Source organism: Callithrix jacchus, chromosome 7 (genome assembly GCF_049354715.1).
Source record: "Callithrix jacchus isolate 240 chromosome 7, calJac240_pri, whole genome shotgun sequence".
Classification (NCBI taxonomy): Eukaryota; Metazoa; Chordata; class Mammalia; order Primates; family Cebidae; genus Callithrix; species Callithrix jacchus.
The window spans coordinates 6,584,287-6,609,467 of NC_133508.1; the positions used below are offsets into that span (position 1 = coordinate 6,584,287).

The 25,181-nt window shown below is 44.0% G+C and overlaps 1 protein-coding gene across 9 annotated transcripts in view; it reads left to right on the plus strand.

The window, feature by feature from the left end:
- SFMBT2 (Scm like with four mbt domains 2) overlaps positions 1 to 25,181 on the plus strand; it is a 264,676-nt gene that overhangs the window by 110,625 nt on the left and 128,870 nt on the right. For 8 of the 9 annotated variants that reach the window (XM_035306701.3, XM_035306700.3, XM_035306702.3 and 5 more), the window contains 2 exons: positions 22,288 to 22,376; positions 24,381 to 24,627. In XM_035306701.3, coding sequence (XP_035162592.3) covers positions 22,288 to 22,376; positions 24,381 to 24,627 — 336 coding nt within the window. The remainder of the gene's footprint in view (positions 1 to 22,287; positions 22,377 to 24,380; positions 24,628 to 25,181) is intronic. The other variant, XM_078329335.1, reaches the window with a different exon arrangement.

Genomic DNA, 25,181 nt, shown 5'->3' on the forward strand with positions numbered 1-25,181 from the left:
CAGTAATTGGGGCAACCCGTAGAGACGGTTTTGTTTCATTTCCCCACATCACTCCTGCTGTGCTCTGAATGAGGAAGCACGGATCTGGAAAGGTTAAGTGATTTCACTGGAGTCACAAAATGTGCGGAACCTGGAACATCACCAGTTCAATCCAGTGCCATTCCTACTTTTATTGCATTGTTTCTCCTGCATTCTTTTTTTTTTTTTTTTTTTTTTGAGACAGAGTTTCGCTGCTGTTACCCAGACTGGAGTGCAATGGCATGATCTCGGCTCACTGCAACCTCCACCTCCTGGGTTTAAGCAATTCTCCTGCCTCAGCCTCCTGATTAGCTGGGACTACAGGCGTGCACCATCATGCCCAGCTAATTTTTGTATTTTTAGTAGAGACGGGGTTTCACCATGTTTACCAGGATGGTCTCGATCTCTTGACCTTGTGATCCACCCACCTCAGCTTCCCAAAGTGCTGGGATTATAGGCGTGAGCCAATGCGCCCGGCCTCTCCTGCATTCTTACAGATAATTTGAGTCTTCCAAAAGGGCAAACCTTTGCTGAGTCAGTGGTGCAGTATTGATGAGGCTGCCCCAGACTGCCAGTGAGGTCTCTGGTTTTCCCATTTTCTGTCTGGATGATCTTCCTTCCTGGCTAGACACGGGCCGGTTTTCCTGTTTCCTTGCATCTTGCCTGCCATAGTGGTGCACGTTGGGAATATTTTCTTGTTCAATGCTTACTGAATACTCAGCAAGTCAGAGACAGCTTGCCAGGGGGCTGGAGGGAAGCCCACTAAAATATCCCTGTTCTCACAGGAGTTGATGATATAGAGGAGGACCCACAGGTACTTAACTAAAAACGAGATACGGGAACTCGGGGAGGGAGACACTGCCGAGTTCTTGTTTGAGGATGGAGAAGGCTGACATAAAGGAACTTAAAGATCATTTATGGAACATAGCACACTGGCTTCCGTGCTGATAGGCTGTTATTTAATCATCAGGCCAAGTACTTTGCATGTGGAAAGCAGAGAATTGCAAGTCATGTTGCCCCTCTAATTGTAGGTTGATTCTTGAAGGTGTATTTTTGAGATGCAGTAATTACCTGAGTAAGTAGCAGGGGTAGAATTTTTTGCAATGCATTTTTTCACAGTTTTGCTAAAGGAACTTTCGGTTTAATGCTTCACTAGTGAGCACAGGCACTCTTTTTGTGGAAGGAGAGGGACTCCTAGCTAGGAGCATCAGCTCCTATCGTCACTCCCGAAGAGAAAAGCGAGGAAGGTAAGTCTGGTCCTCCCACCATGCTGTTTCTGGAGCCTCTTCTCCCATGGGTGCAACGGACCTGTTTCTTCTCACATAACTCGGAGGTGACAGAGATGGAACCTGTCTCCTTTAGGCAGAGGGTGGGACCTGCCTTATTCCCAAATGTGAATTTAATAGTATTTTGGTACCTGTGGTGTTTGTCCGTCTTCTCTGTCCAGACAAGAGATTTCCTTCTCCTTTCCTGGATTTGTTTTTTGACATGACTCTCTGGAGTCAGAAGTTTTCTCCCTGATGGATGGCATTGATGGGATCATTAGGCATAGTTCAAATCATATTCAGTATATTTCATATCTGTGGCGTCTAAGGGCCCGGCCAGCCATTCCTCACTGAGCTGTTGCTGTTACCCAAATGAGTTTGGGAGTTCTGACACTGATTTCTTAAAGGTCCCTTGGAACATAATTTGTTTGTTAAGTAAGGGACTCCTTTTAAACATAATGAGAAAACCAAGCCCCTTAGTGAGTGTATTAGTCCATTTTCACTTTGATATGAAGAAATACCCAAGATTGAGTAATTTATTAAAAATGAAAAACAGGTTTAATGGACTCTCAGTTCCACATGGCTGGGGAGGCTTCACAATTGTGGCGGAAGGTGATGGGGAACAAAGGCACGTCTTACATGGTGGCAGGCAAGAGCTCATGTACAGGGGAACTCCCCTTTGTAAAACCATCAGATCTTGTGAGACTTATTCACTATTACAAGAACAGCATGGGAAAGACCCACCCCCATGGTTTACTTCCCTCCCACCGGCTCCCTCCCAAGGCACATGGGAGTTGTGGGAGCTAGGATTCAAGATGACATCTGGGTGGCGACACAGCCAAACCATGTCCGTGAGTGATCTGCTCGGGTTCATTCTGTGTCACTGCTCCCTGTACCGAAGAGCTGTCTCCATGGCCCACCTCGCCCATGCACAGAGCACTTCACTAGTCACGGGCTCCTGCCTTTCAGCTGGCACCTTGTCTCAGGCCTCACAGGATCCTCAGTAACGTGCAGGAAGGGAAATGGAGGAAAGAACAATGAAATTATCTGATTTTCTCCACTCCTATGTGCCTAACTTCTTATGTGGTCCAGCAAGATGAGTTTCTATCCAGCATAAATATGTGTGTCTGCGTTTGTATCCCTGCTTACAAAATCATTCTAACATGGTGGTGAAATGTTGCTTCTGCCTTTTTCTTCATGCAGAAAATATTCTAAAGAAATAAGAATTGTGGGGCCTGGTGCGGTGGCTCAAGCCTGTAATCCCAGCACTTTGGGAGGCCGAGGCAAGTGGATCACGAGGTCAAGAGATCGAGACCATCCTGGTCAACATGGTGAAACCCCGTCTCTACTAAAAATACAAAAATTAGCTGGGCATAGTGGCGCGTGCCTGTAATCCCAGCTACTCAGGAGGCTGAGGCAGGAGAATTGCCTGAACCCAGGAGGCAGAGGTTGCGGTGAGCTGAGATCGTGCCATTGCACTCCAGCCTGGGTAACAAGAGCGAAACTCCATCTCAAAAAAAAAAAAAGAAAAGAAAAAAAAGAATTTTGATGAGGAGGGATTATCAAAAGGGGCATTTCGGACTGGTTTTAAATCTCAGTAGTTTATTTTATTGGGGTTATCGAAATGTTGGATATACTGACAAAAATCACCAAGAGTTTATGATTATTGGGTAAGTGAAATCTAGGTTGTGGTTAGGTTGTCTAAGGCCTTATTTTATTACACCACCCTTTCTCTCTCTCTCTCTCTCAAATCTCAGATTACCCCATCTTTCTGTGGTGAAAAGAATAATGGTTGCAAAATGAGTAGGAAATTTATTTCCCACTATTCATCTGACATGAATCGTTTGCTTTACATAAGTTGATGAATTACTGCTTCTAAGGCTGGCATAATAGTTTTTATTTTATTAAACAACTATAAATTTCATCGAATACAGTCTTAGTGTTAACAGGAAGAAAACTGTAAGTTAATATCCGCTATATTTCATTGCTTAAAAATAACTGTTAGTAGTAAACCTTCATTTTCACAACCATGATTTGATCTCATGTAATTGATAGAAGAAAAATTCAGGGAATTTGTTCAGGGTCTGTTTACAAGTGACATTGTCAAGAACTGCCACACGCAGTCATCTAAATGCATTCCGTTTATGAAATAAAGCAGGTAGAACTTACAGTCAGCACTCAGAATGAATTATTGACAGCTACAGGTGTAGCATCTGTATTTACATATTCTAACTCCTTCGCCAAGCTTTTATTGAAATATTTTATGATATACTATGATAGTGTTTTTGATTCGTCTGTTTGAAGAATCATAGAAGACAAAACCTTAGGAACTTTACTTATTCTAAATTTCCCATTCTCTTATTGATAAGAAAGAAAAAGAGAGAGAGAGAATGAGGGAGTCAGATATTCAAATACACCTCTTTTCATTCCTACTGCTGCTTACAAGCCAAACGCCGCTTGTATTTTAGGCACAGGGATTGCTCAGGTCCACCTACCCTGAGGAGGGAAAGGCTTGCCGTAATTTTTGTTCTTTCTCCACAGTTTTTCTTTAATAGTAACCTGATTTATGATGTTGAATCACGATTCTTGCACTTTGCAATGCTGCTTGTAAGCAATCACTTTTACTAGACCTTCTTTCTCATAAAGACGAGAATCAAGCCAGTTGATTGCCCAGGCATGCATCTCTGCTTACCGCAGAGTCATGGAAACCCTGACTTGTTATGTTCAGGACTTCCCCTGGATTACGCCAGGGGTCAGGGGTTGATGCTGCAGCCACGTTTGGAGCTGTGAGCTCCCACTCTGCTCCCTAGCATGTGGAGTGACGTTTATTCTCTCTGTGGCTAACGTTAATGTTAATTTCCACAGCATTGCTATTGAAGCAAATACTGTGACTGGGACAATAGTGATACTCTGAAGATGAAGTCAGACTAGAAAAACGGAATTTGTTGCTGAAATATTTCAACTGCATGAGAGAAGATGGGGAGTGCCTTGCCTTATTAGCAGACGAGTAACTATCTGGTCGTAGGTTGTACAGGGACTTTGGGAAAAAGGAGGGCAGCTGCGGACACAGGCATGAGGATTGAGGTTGGAATTAAGAGGGCATTTTCCACAAGTGGAGACATGAAGGCAAGTTATCAAGGTAGGTCATGGAATTCCCTGCCAGAGGATTCACGTTGTTTTCTGAGAGTTTTCTGTTGTTATCTGGTTGGAATTGTGGGCCTATGACTAGGACCCTATTGAGGCTTATGCTAGTCTCTGTGCTTCCCTGAGTCCTCAACTCCCCTGTCCCTTTGGGTCAGTGGAGGTTCTAGTCTGCATAATCATACTAGGTTAACTCCTGAGGTCTCCCACCCCAGAATGACTTTTTAAAAAATTCTAAACCAGTGATTTTTTTCCCCCTTTGATAGTCTAGAGTCATGCAGTTAGCCTCTCTTCACTTTCAGCAGCCCCAGGAAAGACCTAGATGGGTACTCTAGAGTTTGTAGAGAGGCATGGGTCTCACACTTGGTGACTTATGGGGCATGTGTCAAGGAATACCAGTTTCTGCATCTTAGAACAGCAAATGGCCCACCTTGAAAGCTACAGCTCCTCCCCTCTCATTGCAGTCTCTAGTGTATCCTGTGGAGGCACCGGAGATTCCCCTGGCTCGTGTTCTATGGCTTCCCCTGTCCTGGGTCCTGCCCCCACTGCCTCAGTGCAGCCCACATCCCTAACTGCTGATGACGAAGTGTGCAGATACACCCGGGCCCCTTCACGCCTGCGGGCCTCTGTGCCTGGACTTGGTTCCAGTCCCTTCTAGGAGGCCTCCCTCCCCGGGTTTCCTGCGCTCTCTCTTGAGTTCAGTCTTTCTTCATTCCTCACTTGATGACTGGAAGAGCCGCTTGACCCATTAGCCTTTCTGTGGCATCTCTCCTTTCAGAACGATCCCTGTAGAGGGACGGGTAACACGTCCATAGTGTCTTGCCAGTTACTAATGTCTCAGGCTGATTTGCACATGACATAAAGACACTATTAATTGCCTCTCGCTGATTTGCACAGCACTTTCTTTATACCATTCCCTTCTCCCCGTCTTTTGACGAAGGAACTTCTGTTCCTTGAAGGCACAGTTCTCATATTGCCTCCATCAGGAAGCATCCTGCCCCCGGCCCCAGGGCTTCCGCAGTATCTGGGGTTCAGTCCTTCCCTCTCTGAGTTACCTGCTCACATTCCTGTCTTCCTTGTGGCACTTCTTGAACATAAGGACTGTGACTTAATGATCTTTATTTTCTCTCCAATATCTGGCCTTTTGTGCGACACAAAGGAAAACAGTCAGCCTGTGTGTTTCCAGTGGAAGCAGTTGATCACCTTTCTAACCGTGTAATGCTAGATTCCAGAGTCTACGCAGCTCTCTTGGAGTTTGCAGCTAATGACAGAAATAGTCCAGAGAGTCGTTTAACCCTTAATCCAGTGCTCTGTCTCACTAAGTATAAAGCATTCTTAAAAATATATTTGTGCCTTTGCCAAGTGTTTATTGGATTTCTGCTCAGTGCCAGAGACCATGCTGGGCCCAAAGTAGAGAGTCCGAACAAGAGTAATGCTTTTCCGTCCTCACGGAGTGCCGTGGGCTGTCAGAAGCACAGGGAACAGCCGGGCAGATGCTGTGATGTGTGACATGGGAGGGAATTCCTGGGCTGGGTGGGTGGGCACTGAGGAGGGTCTTTTAAAGAATGTGTTAAGGAGGCAGTGTAAAATGCAGGCACGCTGAATGAGAAGCCTGAGTGTTGACCAGGATTGTCGTCAAAAGACACCTTGGAAGCTGGAGTGAAAGACTCAGGCCCCATGAAATGAGAGTGGGAGTCCGTCACCCATCTGTTGGAGATGGGTGTTGCACCCTGGGATATGTGTAACTCAGTGTGAGTGTAGCCTGCTTAGTCTCTTTTGGTCTTTTTTTTGTTTGTTTTTTATTTCTTAAAAAAAAACCTGGATTCATGTGTGGAACGTGCAGATTTGTTACATAGGTTACGTGTGCCACAGTGGTTTGCTGCACCTACTGACCCGTCCTCTCAGTTCCCTCCCCTCACCCCCCAACCCTGCAGCAGGCCCTGGTGTGTGTCATTCCCCTCTCTGTGTCCATGTGTTCTCATTGTTCAGCTCTCACTTATGGGTGAGAACATGCGGTGTTTGATTTTCTGTTTCTGTTAGTTCGCTGAGGATGATGGCTTCCAGCTTCAACCATGCCCCACAAAGGACATGATCTCATTCCTTTTTATGGCTGCATAGTATTCCACAGTGTATATGTGCCACATTTTCCTTATTCAGTCTATTATTGATGGGCATTTGGGCTGATTTCATGTCTTTGCTGTTGTAAATACTGCTGCAGTAAACATACATGTGCATGTGTCTTTATAGTGGAATGATTTATATACCCAATATATGCACACACACCCACACACACACACACATATACATACAGACGTACACACAGAGGAATATAAATCATTCCACTATAAAGACACATGCACACATGTGTTTAATATATAAATAAGCGGGATTGCTGGGTCAAGTGGTATTTCTGGTTCTAGATCCTTGAGGAATCGCCATACTGTCTTCCACAATGATTGAATTAATTCACAGTCCCACCAACGGTGTGAAAGTGTCCCTGTTTCTCCACATCCTCTCCAGCATCTGTTGATTCCTGGCTGGCATGAGGTGGTATCTCATTGTGGTTTTGATTTGCATTTCTCTGACAATCAGTGATGTTGAGCTTTTTTTAAAATATGTTTATTGGCCACGTAAATGTCTTCTTTTGAAAAGTGTCTGTTCATATCCTTTGCCCACTTTTTGATGGTTTTTTTTTCTTGTAAATATGTTTAAGTTCCTTGTAAATTCTGGATGTGAGACCTTTGTCAGGTGAGTAGATTGCAGAAGTTTCTCCCCTTCTGTAGGCTGCCTCTTTACTCTGATGCTGGTTTCTTGTGCTGTGCAGAAGCTCTTTAGTTTAATTAGATCCCATTTATCAGTTTTGGCTTTCGTTGCAGTTGCTTGTGCCTTTTTCATCGTGAGGTCTTTACCCATGCCTATGTCTTGAATGGTGTTGCCTAGATTGTCTTCTAGGGTTTTTATGGTTTTAGAATAAGTGCCATGTGGCACTGCAAAGAATGTATATTCTGTTGATTTGGGCTAATTTTTGTATTTTGTAGTAGAGTCGGGGTTTTATCACATTGACCAGGCTGGTCTTGAATTCCTGATCTCAGGTGATCTACCTGCCTTGGCTCCCAAAGTGCTGGGATTACAGGTGTGAGCCACCGTGACCAGCCCACAGCTACATTTTAATGTAATAATATTTTCTTTCTTTCTTTTTTTTTTTTTGAGACGGAGTTTTGCTCTTGTTACCCAGGCTGGAGTGCAATGGTGCGATCTCGGCTCACCGTAATCTCTGCCTCCTGGGTTCAGGCAATTCTCCTGCCTCAGCCTCCTGAGTAGCTGGGATTACAGGCACGCGCCACTGTGCCCAGCTAATTTTTGTATTTTTTTTTTGAAACGGGGTTTCACTGCTGTTACCCAGGCTGGAGTGCAATGGCGTTATCTCGGCTCACCGCAACCTCCGCCTCCTGGGTTCAGGCAATTCTCCTATCTCAGCCTCCTGAGTAGCTGGGATTACAGGCACATGCCACCGTGCCCAGCTAATTTTTTGTATTTTTAGTAGAGACAGGGTTTCACCATGTTGACCAGGATGGTCTCGATCTCTTGACCTCGTGATCCACTTGCCTCGGCCTCCCAAAGTGCTGGGATTACAGGCATGAGCCACCGCGCCCGGCCAATTTTTTGTATTTTTAGTAGAGACGGGGTTTCACCATGTTGACCAGGATGGTCTCGATCTCTTGACCTCGTGATCCACCCGCCTCGGCCTCCCAAAGTGCTGGGATTACAGGTGTGAACCAAATATTTTCTATGCAGCCGTTGTTTGTAATCTTTTCAGGGTCATGGAGTTTTTTGAGAATTTAATGATTCCAATGAAGCTTCTTGGAAGAGGTCTTAGTCACTCACACACAGACACTCACACACACTTATGCACACACACATATACACATAATGCACATATACACATACACACATATGCATACACATACATGCACACAGACACACAAATGCATGCACACATACACTTCACAGCCTTGTATTTCATGGTATGGGCTTGTGAACCCTGGGGAGCCCATCTCAGACCTGTTGATGAGTTAAGAATCTTTGCTTTAGAGGAGGCAATAACTGGTCGGACTGAGACTTCAGTAGCAGGCCTGTCCGGAGCTGGGGAACTGGCCTGGCCATTGGGCTTTTGGGTAAGTGACATTCCCGCAGTTCACCTGTGGTGACCGAGGATGGAGAGTCTGAGCATCGGTTGGACTAGATCACATGCACAGGGTGGAGGTCTCAGTCTCTCTGGGCGTTGCTCAGGACAGCACGTGGGGATGCTATGGTCAGGGTTTGGAGTGAGACCGAGGAGAGGTGGGAAGAACAGAGTGTGTTGACCAGTTTTCTGCTATTAGGGGGAATTGCAAGAGACAGGGTCTCTCCAGTTGCCTGGAATTCCAGTTATTTTCTGATGCAAAAGTCTAGCACTCATTGGCCAAGGGCAAGCTGCAGTTGGTTGTGTGTGAGGGCTTCTGGGTGCTGGACGAGCAGCCAACAGCAGTACGACCACCTCCTGGCCTTACCCATGAGCTTCCCTAAGGGTGGATTCTGCCTTTGGGCAAAAGCAAGAGCCCCCTGGGTTGAGAGTATGAATCGGCCCATGGCACTCCCCCTGTGGAGGTGCTGGGGGTGCTGATAATAGGGTGTGGGAGGCAGGCACGGATTGCAGACATTATCCTCACATGTACAGGTGCTGAGGCCGCGTTTTCACTCGGGTCATACTCTTGTGTGTGCTGAGTGTGTATGTTGTCGTGAAGCAAAAAACTGTATAATGATTTCATAATTTAACACTGAATTCAGTTTTCTCTTCCTCTTTGAAGCAATTATATGACTTCATTGTCTGGCTTTCGTTTCAAAATTTTAAAGTGTAGCATTAATGAAGATCTTTCCAACTCGTTTTTAAAATTGACTTGTTTCTCTGCAGTAGCTTATCGGAATGGTTGGGGTTTGTTTTACCCCCACCCCTCATGGCCTCTTGTCCTCTTCCTACCTCTCCTCCTCCTTTCACTCCACCTCCCCTCCTTTTCTCTGTCCCCCTCTTCCTTTATTTAGCTCTGAGCCCCTGCCCAGCACGGAGCTGAGAGCTTCTTGCACGTGGTTATTTCACTTAGTGTTCAGGTGGCCCTGGCAGCTGGTTCAGCTAGTAGGCTTGTTTTACAAGTAAGGAAGCCCACCTGGAGAGGTCAGGCGGCCTTTCTGATGTCACATAGCCAATGTGGGTGTAGCTGGGACTCCAACCCAGGCAGCGCCATCTGCAGCCTGGCATTTCCCGTGTTTTGCAGCTTTCTCAGTGAGTGCAAGGTCATCTCAGTCCTCCTTCTGTGCACCTTCAGAGGTACTACCTGCAAGAGCTGTCTGATGACTGTCGTTGCTGTTTCCGCTTTTCTATGAGTGTTTTTGTTCATTTTGCCTGCTGAGTCTTTAGAATAGTAATGGTAAGACAGTGTGTTAGGATTCTCCACAGAAGTGGAACCAGTAGAATGTGTATGTCGATGCTCTCATGACTTTGGAGGTGCGGTGAGTCTGAGCTCTGACCCAGCAGGCCGGCAGGGAGGAGATTCAGGAAGGGTTGCAGCTTGAGTCCAAGGCCATGTACTTTAGACCCCGGAACAGCTGTTGCTGTCTGTGATGGAACCTGGAGGCTGCAAGGCTGCCTGTTAGAGGATCCCATCTTGCTCAGGGGAGGTCATTCTTTTGTTCTAGCCAGGCCTTCAACTGATTGGACGAGGCCCACCCACATCAGGGAGCGTAGCCTGCTTTACTCAAAGCCCAGCAATTAAAATGTTAATCTCACCCAAAAGCAACCTCCCAGAAAAATCCAGAGTAGCGTTTGACCACATATCTGGGCATTGTGGCCCAAGCAAGTTGACATGAAATTAACCATCATGGACAGCAACCTAAATACTGTTAAACAGGAGGCCGACTGATTTTGTCAGATACAGAAGAACATGTTAATGCAAACTTTCTGCATGCTTGTCTCTTTCTCATAGACCTAAGGGGAATACTAGGAAAAAATTTTTCTCTTGCTTCACGAAAGAAAGTAACTTAACAGGAAGAAGTAAGTCAAGTATGAAAAATAGAGTGAGACCTAGGAGGATGAAATCTTTAACAAGCAAGCGTCTTATTCCATTGAACTTAGAGCCCTGGACCTGTGCGATATGTCAATTCAGTCTCCACAGTTTCTCTGCAGACTGAGCTAATAAAGTAACTGTAAGAATTTTTTTTTTCTTTTTTTCTTTTTTGTGGAGAATGGAAGAAAAGTGGCTGACTCTTTGGAAGGGGATTCTTTAAAAGCAGGAGCAGTAACGTCTATGAAAGTGAGCTATTGGCAGCTAGAGAAGGACTGCAGAAAACATGCAAGAATGAGAGATTCCATATTTTATTGGATAATAATCTTTAGCCAGCAAACAGTGATAAGGTGTGAAATTTCATCTGATAGTTTTAGAGGTTATTTATTTTGTAGACTCTTAAAGATACCCTGCAGGGTAGCGTGGGTTGTGTGCTTTGAGAAAGTTGTAAATGGTTTCCGTCTCTGTGGCTTTTCTTTTGCAAATCCTGGTTGTTTGTGCTGATTTATTCTTGGGGAAGTCAGAGAAAGCATTAGGTCCCTTGGGATTAAAGTCCTGTGGTGTAGCACCTTTAATCTCTGGGTGTTTCCTTTGTCCGAAATGAACAGTATTAGTGTTACCTAATGGGCTAGTCATACAGCAGAGAACTCCAGAAAAATATTAAATGCGTGTCTTTACCACATAACATCGTAAGTGCCAAAACACTTAAATGGACTAATCCCTGGCTTTCTAGGTTACATGTGCTGAAACAAACATTGTAAATGATAATTCACTTATGTTAGCAGTTACAAACTACGCAAATACAAAAAAAAAAAAAGAAAAAGAAATGGCAGTATGTTTGTGATTGCTCATGGTATGCTATCGAGTTCAATCGTGTTTTAATGAAAGGTCTATGCAGTGAATATTTATATTCACTGTAACGGTGGCTCTTAATCTGAAATCAGCAAGTTGTATGTCATCAAAAGATGAGTGAAGCATAAAATTTCTAAAGCCGATTAAATCTGCCAGTCTTTCCTTCCTGTGACACAAGTTTGTCTGTGACCTACTAGTTGTTGAAGGTGTAACTTACTAGTTATTGACCAGTTGTAGGAGGTCTTGGGTGTATGGTTTTGGACACAGTGGGCATGGGTGGTCCCAGCCTCCCGGAGCGGACAGCCAGATGAATACGGTAGACAAAGGAACACAAACCTGTAGCGACAAGTTATGTTAGGTCTGTGAAGGGAAAGCGTTTGGGACTCTGGGAGAGAACGTTAGTGTCTCATGGGTCAGGGAAGAGCAGTGGGGAGGGATGACTGAGCTGAAGAGGTGCTGGTGGGGGGAACTGGAGGAGGATGCTTCCATGCAGAAGGGAGAGGGTGTGTGCAGAGCCCATCATGGTGCCCAATCAAAGAGCAGGTCTCAGGGACAGTGAGCTGGAGAGCAGTGAACACACCTGGAGAGGAAAGACCAACTCCTAGAAGATATGGAGCCAGCATGTGGAGCTGGAGATTTATTCTAAGATCCAGTGGATGTGGAGTTAGAGATTTATTCTAAGATTCAGTGGCTGGGTGATGTCTCATTTCTGTTTGTAAAAGATTCACTCTGGCTGTTATCAACCAAGTTAGAGCTATGCTATATCTAACAAGAATTAACAACTGAAATGTATGAAGGGCTGTAAACCTCATATAAAGAGATAAGTCTATAGACTCTCTCTCTGTCTCTCTCTCTGTCTCTGTCTCTGTCTCTCTCTCTCTCTCTCTCTTTCTCTCTGTCACACACACACACACCCCTATATCTCTCACACCCATTTCTCCAGCAGCCGGGAAGGACATTGATGATGTTGAGGTTGGCTTACCTATAGTCTCTCTCTCTCTCTCTGTCACACACACACACACACACACACACCCCTATCTCTATCTCTCACACCCATTTCTCCAGCAGCCGGGAAGGACGTTGATGATGTTGAGGTTGGCTTACCTATAGTCTCTCTCTCTCTCTCTGTCACACACACACACACACACACACACACACCCACCCCTATCTCTATCTCTCACACCCATTTCTCCAGCAGCCGGGAAGGACGTTGATGATGTTGAGGTTGGCTTACCTATAGTCTCTCTCTCTCTCTCTGTCACACACACACACACACACACACACACACACACACAAACACACACACCCCTATCTCTATCTCTCACACCCATTTCTCCAGCAGCCGGGAAGGACATTGATGATGTTGAGGTTGGCTTACCTATCAAGGACAGTAGCTACTAAGACTTTCACTGCTTTGATGAATTCTCTGATGCTGGCCTTTGGCCAAGCGTCTGTGATTTCATGTTCTTGGAGCATTGGTCATATTTCTGGGAGTTGCAGCTTTGTCTCAGTTTGCCGTGGGTGAACCAAGAAAGAAGGCAGATACAGAGTTTTACAAGAATTATAATTCTATGGAAGATTTTGAGGAGATGAAGAAGGCTGGTATCTTTCAGAATGCAATGTGATTTTGGAATAGAAGGCATTCTTTGGGCCGGGCGCGTGGCTCATGCCTGTAATCCCAGCACTTTGGGAGGCTGAGGCGGGTGGATCACGAGGTCAGGAGATCGAGACCATCCTGGTCAACATGGTGAAACCCTGTCTCTACTAAAAATACAAAAAATTAGCTGGGCACAGTGGCGCGTGCCTGTAATCCCAGCTATTCAGGGGGCTGAGGCAGGAGAATTGCCTGAACCCAGGAGGCGGAGGTTGCGGTGAGCCGAGATCTCGCCATTGCACTCCAGCCTGGGTAACAAGAGCGAAACTCCGTCTCAAAAAAAAAAAAAAGAAGGTATTCTTCGGGTTGAATTACCTAGAAGTTTGTCACTGACCCGTGTTTCTGAACTATGAAGTGAGGATATGTGGGCTAAGAAATAGTTTCTCTTGTTAAATAAACCACTAACAAGTTAAAAACAATGAGTCTATAGAGAAACGTATACAGGAGGTGTGAGTAGGCAGTTCCAAGAACGGAAACCTGAATTGTCACAGTTTGATGATACCAAACAGCGCTGATCATCAATAAAACAAAAAAAGCAAAGGAAAAGGTTTCATATGCTACAGATTGGTGAAAATTTAAGACGTTTGATGATATAAAATACTTTCAAGGACGGAGAACACTGGGGGTGATGAGATTCTAAGAATGACTTTGGAGAGCAGTTTGCCAGTAACTAGGAAGTCCTTTGCTGCTCTGCACCTAGGAATTAATTTTAGAGTGACAGTGTTACCAAAATTAACCATCGGAATTAGTTTTAGAGTAGCAATGCTACAAAAATTAACCATTTCTTGTGAGACCTAACCTCTCCCCAGGTAGCTGCGTAGGAGTCTGGTGTGGGTTCGAAGCTTTAGGATCCTCTCAAGGGCGCTGTTTTCCTTTCTCTGTGCTCTTGTGCATAAAACGAAAAAGAAGAGTTCGGTTTGGATGTGGAAGGAATGTAGACTACAGGAACTGCCGGACGATGTGTCATGTAAATTAAAGACTAAGTAGGCAAATAACTGTGTGGAAACATTCATGCCGAGGAGAGCACCGCACACCATCTCCTCACTATCGATCTGTCCTCATAAAAAACATCCGTCTGCGACCGCGGTGACGATCTCTGTGCACAGTGTGCCCTGCCGTGTTATGAGTGTTATTTGCCAAGTTTAACCGGAGAGGTTGCATTTTACTGCTGTGTAACAAGTGATCAATTTTATAAGAATGCGAGGAAAGGGAATTTAAGCTAAAAATGGATTGGATTCCTGTGACAGTTTACCCTGGACATTATTTTCTGTAAGAGATATTCATTTTTGGTATGAGTTTGCAGCTGTTTAAGATGTGATCATGATGACAAAATTACCGTTAGTATCCAAGTTAGGGAGGGCAAATAAGAAATTAGAAGGCTAGGCCGGGCGCGGTGGATCACAAGGTCAAGAGATCGAGACCATCTGGTCAACATGGTGAAACCCTGTCTACTAAAAATACAAAAACTAGGCTGAGCGCGGTGGCTCACGCCTGTAATCCCAGCACTTAGGGAGGCTGAGGCGGGTGGATCACCAGGTCAACAGACCAAGACCATCCTGGTCAACATGGTGAAACCCTGTCTCTACTAAAAATACAGAAAATTACCTGGGCATGGTGGCACGTGCCTGTAATCCCAGCTACTCGGGAGGCTGAGGCAGGAGAATTGCCTAAACCCGGGAGGCAGAGGTTGTGGTGAGCCGAGATTGCGCCATTGCACTCCAGCCTGGGTAACAAGAGCGAAACTGTCTTAAAAAAAAAAAAAAATTAGAAGTCTATTAAGAATTACTATACCCTAGAAGGAATTTTTACTCATAATTTTTCAAATTAATGAAATATTGCTATATGATTTTATGCCTGTGATCATAACTGTATATCCACGACCTGACGTACGGGTTTACTAAAAGTTAATGTTGTTTTTCTTTACTTTTATTCTATTTTATTTATTTATTTATTGGAGGCAGAGTTTCACTCTTGTTGCTCAGGCTGGAGTGCAATGGCACGATCTGCTCAGGCTGGGATTACAGGCGTGGGCCACCGCACCCGGCCTATTTTTATTTTTAAATAAGAGACAGTCTCACTGCGCTGCCTAGGCTAGTCTCAGACTCCTGTACTCAAGCCATCCTCCCACCTTGACTTCCCAGTACTGGGATTATAGGCGTGAGCCTCTGCATGTGGCCTCTAGAAGTTAATTTTGGATTGTAGGAAATTGTTAGCCTATAATGAAAACATCAGTTTAAAATATTTTATATATGCTTTTCTCCAGACAAACAGTATTAAATACACATTTGGATGAATCCTAAATATTCTTTGGTGACGTTGCATTATCAAAGAATGCTTACTTTTTACCAGGGTTGATACTGTACCTGAGTAAAGGTGTTAGGGAATTACATTTACTTTCTCATTTAATTCTCATGGTTGCCTAATGAGGTGATTGTCATTAAAAGTCATGTTCGACTCTGTAGTAAGCTAATATCAGCCAGTGGCAACTCTCCTGGGCTCATTTCCAGCAATGAAGAAAATCCTAAGCAATGAATAGAAAGAATGTTAGGTAACAAAGGCCTTTTTAAGGGTCTGCAAAAGCCTGTCTACAGTTTTAATGGATGTGGTACAAATATTAAATATTCAAATGATGTGGATTATTATTCCAAGTTTCATACACTTGTTTTTCTCCATTCGTTCTGATGTCCTCACTGTGAGAGGGCTGTGTCATATGCTTCCAACAATTCTCACATAATGCAAATCCAATTTTTTTTTTTTTTTTTGAGAGAAAATCTTGCTGTGTTGCCCAGGCTGGAGTGCAGTGGCGTGATCTTGGCTCACTGCAACCTCCCAGGTTCAAGCAATCCTCCTGTCTTGGCCTCCCGAATAGCTGGGACTACAGGTGTCTGCCACCACACCCGGCTAATTTTTGTATTTTTAGTAGAGTCGGGGTTTCACCATGTTGGCCATGCTGGTCTTGAACTCCTGGCCTCAGAGGATCTACACACCTCGGCCTCCCACAGTGCTGGGATTACAGGCGTGAGCCACCGCACCCTGCCTAAATCCTTTTCTTTACGACAAAATGATACTACTTTGTTTCTTAATCATACAAGTGTATTTTTACAACCGAAAGAGTCTTGAAAGGTTGAAATAAAACTTGTCCTCCAACAGTTTCTATATGACAGGTAAGGAGCATGTGTGTGTGTAAGTGTGTAATTTTTCTGACATTCTTCATGACTTATATCTTCATCTGGGTTACATTCATTATTAAAGACAGCAGTGCTCTTATCTGTATGTTCAATTCTCAGTAGTAGATAGCACTAGGAGCTTGTCAATCCTGTTGAATCACTTTATGATCTATCCTTTTGTTTGTAGGAACAATCTAATTTGAACCCTACACGAAAAATTAATGTAGGTTCTCCTTTACAAATCTCCAAGGGAAAGAACTCTGTCATCTTTTTTCCTTAATAGTAAGAGCAAGTGCTTCCATTTATCATTCAAGGTCTCCCGTTGTCTCCTTTTTTTCTTTAGCAAAATCAGTGTTAAAAAAATCTTCTGAGAAGTCAAAGGCTGCTACCTGACATCCTGTTGAGAAGGATCGGTTCTCCTGTGAGATGGGAGGAGTTGCAGTGGATATTAAGCACTTTTATTTACCTCTTTTTCCTGCAGAGATCCCATTAAAAGAATAGTGAAAAAATAAAAAATACATAGATCAACAACCCAAAGAACTGAAAGGCCACCAGCATGGAAAAGGGATTTCATAATGTTTCCAACAGCCTGGAAACTGATGAGGCTCCATGACTACTCAATTACTGTGGGGGCTGCAGCTGGGGAGTCTCACCTTGGAGACTCTGAATGCCAGGTGGGTGGGAGTCCCATGTGGGGCTGAAAATCACACAGTTCCATGGGATGCCTGTAGTCAGATCACTTCATGGATGCTGTCCTCCTTCCACCCCTGCCACGGATACAACCCAGGACTGGAAACCAGATATTTATCCCTCTACCTCATCTCTGAAGAAATGCACAGAATTGTCTGGGGAGGCCCCCCTGATGCTAGTTTGGAAGGCAGCTTCTTAGAAGGGGAACCACCCTAATGCCCACTCTCCGAGTCAGACCCCTCTGCCCAGGACACCAGCCTCTCTAGGGTTTCTGTTGTCTCGTATTTGAGTATGATGCATGACTGTGGTTGCCCAGATGCTCCAGGAAAGCTCCTGATCAAAGAGGGCAAGATGAGATGAAGAAATAAAAGCCCCCAGGAAGCAGAGAGGACCCAGGAGATAGGGGAGGAGAAACAACTCTCATTCCCATATTGAAAGGTTTTGCAAAGGGCATCTTGTTAAAAAAAAAAAAAACACTTTTAGAAGGAAGGAGCCACCAGAATCAAGAAAGAACCAATGCAAGCCAAAACTGTGACCCACAGAAGTAGTTCAAAGAAGGGTTGATTGGAAGTAAGTTCAGAAAATTACCCAGAAAGACAAGGGAAAATGAAATATCCTGTGTGTCTAAGCGTTAGCAGGTAGGGATGGTACTCAAACTCCCTTCCTGTGGGCTAGAGTGGGTATGAGTGAAAATGACCTTTCTCTTTGTAATGACTCTCCCCATCTCTCAGAGAATGGGTAGGCACAGTGTGGCTGGTCTCAGACCTCTCAGAACAGACCTGTTTGTTCTACTGTGACATGGGAATGCACTGAGGAGCCAGGGCTGGCAGTGTCTGTTGTCCTGATCCCAGCAGGGGTCTCCTTGTTCATGATCTGCCTGCATGGGCAGCCCTGACAGAGGGCTTTGTACCCACAGCCCGATCTACACAGCTCACGTCCCTGAGAGGTGGCCCAGCATCAGACTCTATGTGGGTGTGCAGTTGATGGGGCTCGAAATCCAACATTAGTGGTGTTTTCCCAAATTCTGAAAAAGTTATGGCTTTTCAGAAGCCTGCCTTTATCTGGGACTCAATTTATAGATAGCTTGCTTGCTTTTTCTTTTTCTTTTCTTTTTTTTTTTTTGAGACGGAGTTTTGCTGTTGTTACCCAGGCTGGAGTGCAATGGCGCGATCTCGGCTCACCGCAACCTCCGCCCCCTGGGTTCAGGCAATTCTCCTGCCTCAGCCTCCTGAGTAGCTGGGATTACAGGCGCGCGCCACCATGCCCAGCTAATTTTTTGTGTTTTTAGTAGAGATGGGGTTTCACCATGTTGACCAGGATGGTCTCGATCTCTTGACATCGTGATCCACCCGCCTTGGCCTCCCAAAGTGCTGGGATTACAGGCTTGAGCCACCGAGCCCGGCCATGCTTTTTCTTTTTTTAGAGACATGGTCTTACTGTGTTACCCAGGCTGCAGTGCAGGGGTGTGACCATAGCCCACTGCAGCCTCCAACTCCTGGGCTCACACCATTTTCCTGCCTCAGCCTCCCAAGCAGCTGGGACTACAGCCACCCACCACCATGCCCAGCTGATTAAAAAAAATTTGTAGAGATGGGGTCTTGCTTTGTTCCCCAGGATAGTCTTGAACTCCTGGGCTCAAGTTATCCTCCTGCCTCAGCCTCCCTAAGTGTTGGAGTCCTGAAAGAGAAATGTCCTGCAGAATAAAAGTTTATATTTTAAAATTTCTACTTAGAAGTTTGAGTAATCACACTGAGCAATGCCAATTAGTTTCCACTGCGGTGAATTCTGAGGAATTACAAGACAACTTTTATGGTACCAGAATTTAACTGAATTAATCAGTGGTCGGAGTAACTCCATGGACTAGGAATTGTAAATTGATTATACTTAGTTTTTATTTTATGGCAGCATTCATTGTAATAGGTTTATGGTACATTTGAAAATTTAGAGCTGAGAGCTAAATGTTGACTGAAATAGTTTTTCTTGTAAAATTAGCAAGATTCTTGAGAACGTTTCTTTTCTGATTTTTAACCTAAGGTGGTCTGTATCTTTTATAGCTTTATAGATACATCCTCTATGGAGAGCAATTCATTTAGATATTCTGTGGCTCATAAAAGGATGCTTGAGTCTCGTGCAGACACACATAAAGGAAACCTATGGGACCTCCGGAACTTGAGGCTTGCACAATGTAAATGTCAGAGCTGTCCCTAGCGTTCCCTTGCTGTGACTTTGACAATTTAAATTTCAGCGTTGTGCGGTGACTTCATAGGGTGCTTGCCTATTTTAAAAATTTTCACTTAAATGTTAACTTGAATCATATGCATGTTAGAAAGAACCCCGTGGAAAATAGACCTTTCTTCCAGGAGTGGTTACAGATGTCTTGTGTTAGGCACAGGACTGTTTATCGCTGGATTATAATAATTGTTATTCTTTCCTAATGAGATATGAAATGTATATTTATGGGATACATTGTATATTCTGTTCTAATCTTGAAACTTATGTGAGTCGTTTTCCTAAATCTCCATCATCGTGCCTGCAATTTGAATTACTGATTTATCTGTTTGCAAAAGCGCTGGAGAATCAGAGATTCTAGTGGAAAGATTCCACATGAGATTGGGCTCTGAACACTTGCGGGGTTGAGGCTGTTTCTAGCTTTTTCTGTGAACTTGGGCAGGAGTTAGTGAAGAAGAAGCACGTGTTAGCATTGTTAGGAGGAAACAGTGAATGAAGGGTCTTCGTACAGCATAAGGTGAGTACGGGTCTTAGTTCATTTGGCTTTTTCGTCTTTGCTTTTTTCTCAGTGACCCTAGCCGCAAGGGGCCACTTTCAAAAAGGGTGTAGCATTTGAAAAATGATGACTGGCCGCGTGCGCTGGCTCAAGCCTGTAATCCCAGCACTTTGGGAGGCTGAGGCGGGTGGATCACGAGGTCAGGAGATCGAGACCATCCTGGTTGACACGGTGAAACCCCGTCTCTACTAAATATATAAGAAAAATTAGCTGGGCATGGTGGCGCGTGCCTGTAATCCCAGCTACTCGGGAGGCTGAGGCAGGAGAATTGCCTGAACCCGGGAGGCAGAGGTTGCGGTGAGCCGAGATCACACCATTGCACTCCAGCCTGGGTAACAAGAGCGAAACTCCATCTCAAAAAAAAAAAAAAAGAAAAATGATGACCACATTTATAACGATGGAAGGTAACACAAGAACATGGTTTTATGCTCAGCCTCCCAAAGTGCTGAGCATGCAGTATTTCTATATTTGTATTTCTGTGTGAGTATGTGTGTCTGAAATAAGGAAGGTGGCATTTTATTTGAGAAAAAAAAAAATCTGGTGATGAAAGCGGACAAACAGATGAGTTATTCTTTATTATAAGCGGGGCGGGGCTGGGACGTTGCTGTGTAAGGTAAAGCTGGACTCGGCCTTGTTTGCCTGAGTTCTGTGCATGTGGGTTTTGCTCTTGGTCTCATGATCGTCCTTGGACGTGGGTGGATGTTGAGTGAGAGGCACATTAGTGATTAAGCAGCAGGTCCAGCCACTACTTAGCTTATATGTTGGTCTCCATTCCACTGGCAGTTCTGCCCGAGCTCATTGGAAGTTTCGATCTGGATATCGTAAGTATGAATAATCAGTAACCAGCAGATTACAAAGATACATGTAATAATTTGGCACACATTTGTAATAAAGCAAGAGCTAGTATTTGTAAGTTGCTTGGTATGTGCCTGGGATGGTTATATTTTATTTGCATATGTCTCTCCTTAGTCCTCAGAACAACCCTTATAAGCAAAATATTGTTGGTAACCTGACACCCTGTGACTGGCTAGGAAAGAGTTTAAGAGAAATTTAGTAAATTGTTCAAAGTCATACATCCAGTGATGGAAGAAGCACCTTGGTGCCCAGATCTGTCCCCACCTACTTATGGCATCTTCCCTTTTGTAGTAATTTCATTGCTTTAGGTTTGAGCCAGAAGGGTTGCATTGAGCCGTTGAAGAACCTAAAGAATGCACAAGCTACTTGAGTCTCGAACCTTTAATGGGGACTGAGTGAAGTCCTGGTTGGATCCTGGGCTGCCCACATGGAAAGCTGGCTGTGGTGGGTGGGAATCTGGGGCTAGGGTCTTGCTGTCATTTCTGCTGACCATCCCTTGGTTCACTGGGAAGGCTCAGGCCCCTCAGGGATGTGGGTACAGCCCAGTGAAGCCTTTGGAGATCTGTAGCTTGGGAGACATGCCAAGAAGGTATGCTTTTCTCAGGTCTTGGGTTCTAAGCTTGTAGAATGTTGCCCAACATGGCCTGATATTTCTTTTTCAAAAGATGCCTCAAATGCAGTCCTTCCTTGTTCACAGGGTTGTCACCCCTGTTTTGGGTCCTATCACATTTCTACTTGGATCACTGAAGCAGCCTCAGTTTCCCTGCTTTTAGACTCTTTTCTTGCCATTCAAACCATTATACTATTATACTCTATCATTTTATAAAGACATTTCCTGTTTCTGGAATGTCTGTTGATTTCCCAAGCTGTCCATAGTTAATTCCTACCAGTCAATATTATTTCCCAGTGCTGTGCGCGTGAAGTGTGCCTTAGCCTGGCTGTTTACTCTGCAGTCGTCCCTTGGGATCCCTTGCCGGATTGGCTCAGGACCCTCAAGGGTACTAGAATTTGCAGATGCTCAAGTCTTGAACAGAAAATAACCTATGCACATCCTCCTGCAAACCTTAAATCATCTCTGGATTACTTGTAGTGACTACTACATGTAGATGCTATGTAAATAGTTGTTACACTGGAGTTTTTGGAGGATAATGACGAGGAAAAAAGTGTACATGTTCAGTAAAGATGCATTTCTTTCATGTATTTTTGATGCTCGGTTGAATTGAACCCAGGGATGAGAAACCCATGGATACGAAGGGGGACTACTTATTTCTCCCATTTCTCTGTTTCTCCATTTCACCTTCAATCCACCCCTCTTGTTATTGTGTGTCCATGTCTCTGTCTGCAGATTCCTTCTTCTTCTGCACCTGTATAAACTTTTTATGTCATTTGGGGCCTGGCTTGATTTTCCCACCTGAAAACCCTTCTCTGATGTCGCTAGCCTCATTGGTCTCTCTCTCTCTTTTTGGAAACTCCTAAATTGTATACTTTCTAATTCCTTTGTGGCTTGTGAAAGGTTTCTAAATAGGTCATAAGACTTCAGATTCTTTCATCTCCTTGGTGCCCAGGCGCGTCACTACTTACAGACGCCAAGTCACTACTTACAGACGCATCTTTGGTCTCAGTTTCAGTATTTACTTAAGCCTGGTGATGAAAGTCAAGGAAAATATTGAAATCAAACTTACACAGACGGAACTGCTGTGGTTTTAAGTTGACTGGATACTTGGCTGCTGTGTTGAAGCGTTTTTTTTCTCCTTTGTCTTGCCAGCAATCAAAGAGAAGTACACAGACTGGACAGAATTTCTCATACGTGACTTGACCGGTTCGAGGACAGCACCTGCCAACCTCCTGGAAGGTGTATGTATTGTTGTTATACATCTAATCTATCTCTGAAGCACCCCAGTTGCGTGAGCTCAGACCTGACAGCAGCTTTGCATATATCCTTCTGCAGATGCGTGCTTTCCGCAGACACTGCCATCCAAATAGCCTCCCTTCCTGTTTTGTCCTGAATTACTTAGGTGACTGGTTTGAATGGCATTAATGAAACTGCCCCTGTGATGCAATCAGCAAATGGAAAATTTGCTCCGTGTCAATCCAATTTTCAAATCACATTATACTAGGATATCTTCCCACTATCTTATATGTTTAAACCTCCTTCCTATATGAGTGAATATAAATGAAATCCTGTAGCATAACTGTTTTGAAAGGTGACAAGGTTGTGTGTGTGCCAATATAGTCTCTTGGAGTACCGTGATAAGTGGTTCCATTAAATGTTCCATTTTGGATGCATGACCCCAAGATTTGATCAGACACATGTTAACCAATAATTGAATTAACTTTCCATGTAAAAACAAGGGGAGAAATGACAGATCATATTTCAGTGTAGCCAAGGAAATTTTAATATGTCAAAGAAAAAATAGTTTAATCTGAAATCTTGGTGGTTTATTTGAAAATAATTTTATGATGAAAAATTTTAGGATTTGTATTTGTATTTATTTACATAGTAGAACAGGAAGAGATAGGCACGGTGTCATAAATAATTATTAAAATACCCAGTCTGTTTTTCCTAAGAATGCCCCTAAAAAGGGAAAAACGGTGAAAAACAAGTAATAAGGTGTGGAATTCAACAGTATCATATTCTCTTAAACTTTCCCTCTTTTCTTAAATGATATTGACACTTTAGAATGTCATTGTCTAATATAGTTCATGGGTTTTTGCTCTGTGAAGATTTTGCCTGATGTGTTTGTTATATATCTTCATAGCTGCTATTTTAATTTTTCATTAACAAATCAAAATGATAGTTCATCCTTTCAAAAGGATAAATTGTGTTACTGTGTTGATTTTCTAAAACATATTTGCCTACAAAGCTGGCTGAACAAACACCCTTTTCCTATGCTGTCATGTGCTAAGACCGTTTCTTAGAAGGGGCAGTAATTATAAATGCTCTAAACCAATTATCAGGTTAAGTAGAGAAACAACTTGACATAGGAGTCTAATTCAGCTGATTATTACTGTGTGTTAGACGTGTCATCAACACACAGTGTTGCTTTCGTCACAGAATTAAAGTTTGAGAGCATCTTGGTCATTAGAGTAAGACAAATGTCTGGGAAAAGGTCATGGTATATGTTGAGTGCCCCGTATTGGAAATACTTGTCTATTGGGAAAGTAGACAGTTTGCCACCACATGTTTTCTAGGTCCAGGCAAATTTGGGCAGAACTCTTCTTAAAAGCATACTGATTCTTAACAAATGCAATTTTGGCCGGGCACGGTGGCTCACGCCTGTAATCCCAGCACTTTGGGAGGCCGAGGCGGGTGGATCACGAGGGCGAGAGATCGAGACCATCCTGGTCAACATGCTGAAACCCCGTCTCTACTAAAAATACGAAAAATTAGCTGGGCACGGTGGCGCATGCCTGTAACCCCAGCTACTCAGGAGGCTGAGGCAGGAGAATTGCCTGAACCCAGGAGGCGGAGGTTGAGGTGAGCCGAGATTGTGCCATTGCACTCCAGCCTGGGTAACAAGAGCGAAACTCCGCCTCAAAAAAAACAAAACAAAACAAAACAAAAAATGCAATTTTATCTGGGAAGGGTGATTTGTTTGGTGAGAACTTAGCACAAACTGTTACTTTCTATTGATTTGGGAAAGTTGTTGGATATGGAATGGGTACATGAATGTGTGGGAGGGAGGGAAGGGAAGGGGCGGGCGTGGGCTGGGCGAGGGTGGGGTGGAGGGAACGCCAGACTGTTCGCCAGTACCTTGGATGATGGTATGAAAAAAATATTATCTTCTGCTGTCATCTGTTTCCATGAGAACCTTAAAATAAAGTTTAAAATAAGGAGTTTTGCTTCTGTTTAAACAGCCTCTGCGAGGGAAAGGCCCTATAGACCTCATTACAGTTGGTTCCTTAATAGAGCTTCAGGATTCCCAGAGCCCTTTTCAGTACTGGATAGTTAGTGTGATTGAAAATGTTGGAGGAAGATTACGCCTTCGCTATGTGGGATTGGAGGACACTGAATCCTATGACCAGTGGTTGTTTTACTTGGATTACAGACTTCGACCAGTTGGTTGGTGTCAAGAGAATAAATACAGAATGGACCCACCTTCAGGTAAGGGCCAAACCTTTCGCTGCTGTACAGCATTTTAGAAAAAGATGTGATGTTTTTCTGGATGCGTTTCTAGAAAATGTATTAGCTCTGCGGTATCTTTTATATCTGAGTATGTGAATATCAAGCACTCTAACTTCGTAATGCTTTCTATAGAGACTGAAACCTAAGACTTCAATCAATAGCGTTCTCCAAGGAGAGAGCAATGTTGGAGGCCTTAGGGAAGGAAGTTGATCTAGTTCCTTGGGGAAAAGGGGAGGGCCAGTGGGAGGGGGAGGTGGGGAGGGATAGCCTGGGGAGAAATGCCAAATGTGGGTGAAGGGGAGAAGAAAAGCAAAGCACACTGCCATGTGTGTACCTACACAACTGTCTTGCATGCTCTGCTCATGTACCCCAAAACCTATAATCCAATAAAAAATTTAAAAATTAAAAAAAAAAAAAATAAGAAAGGAAAAACACAGTAGATTAGGACTTGAGCATATTCTCCATGCTTTTCTTTAGGAATTCTGATAGTCTTTTAAGTAGGTTCCAAAATCTCTGTCCATCTGTGTACCCAT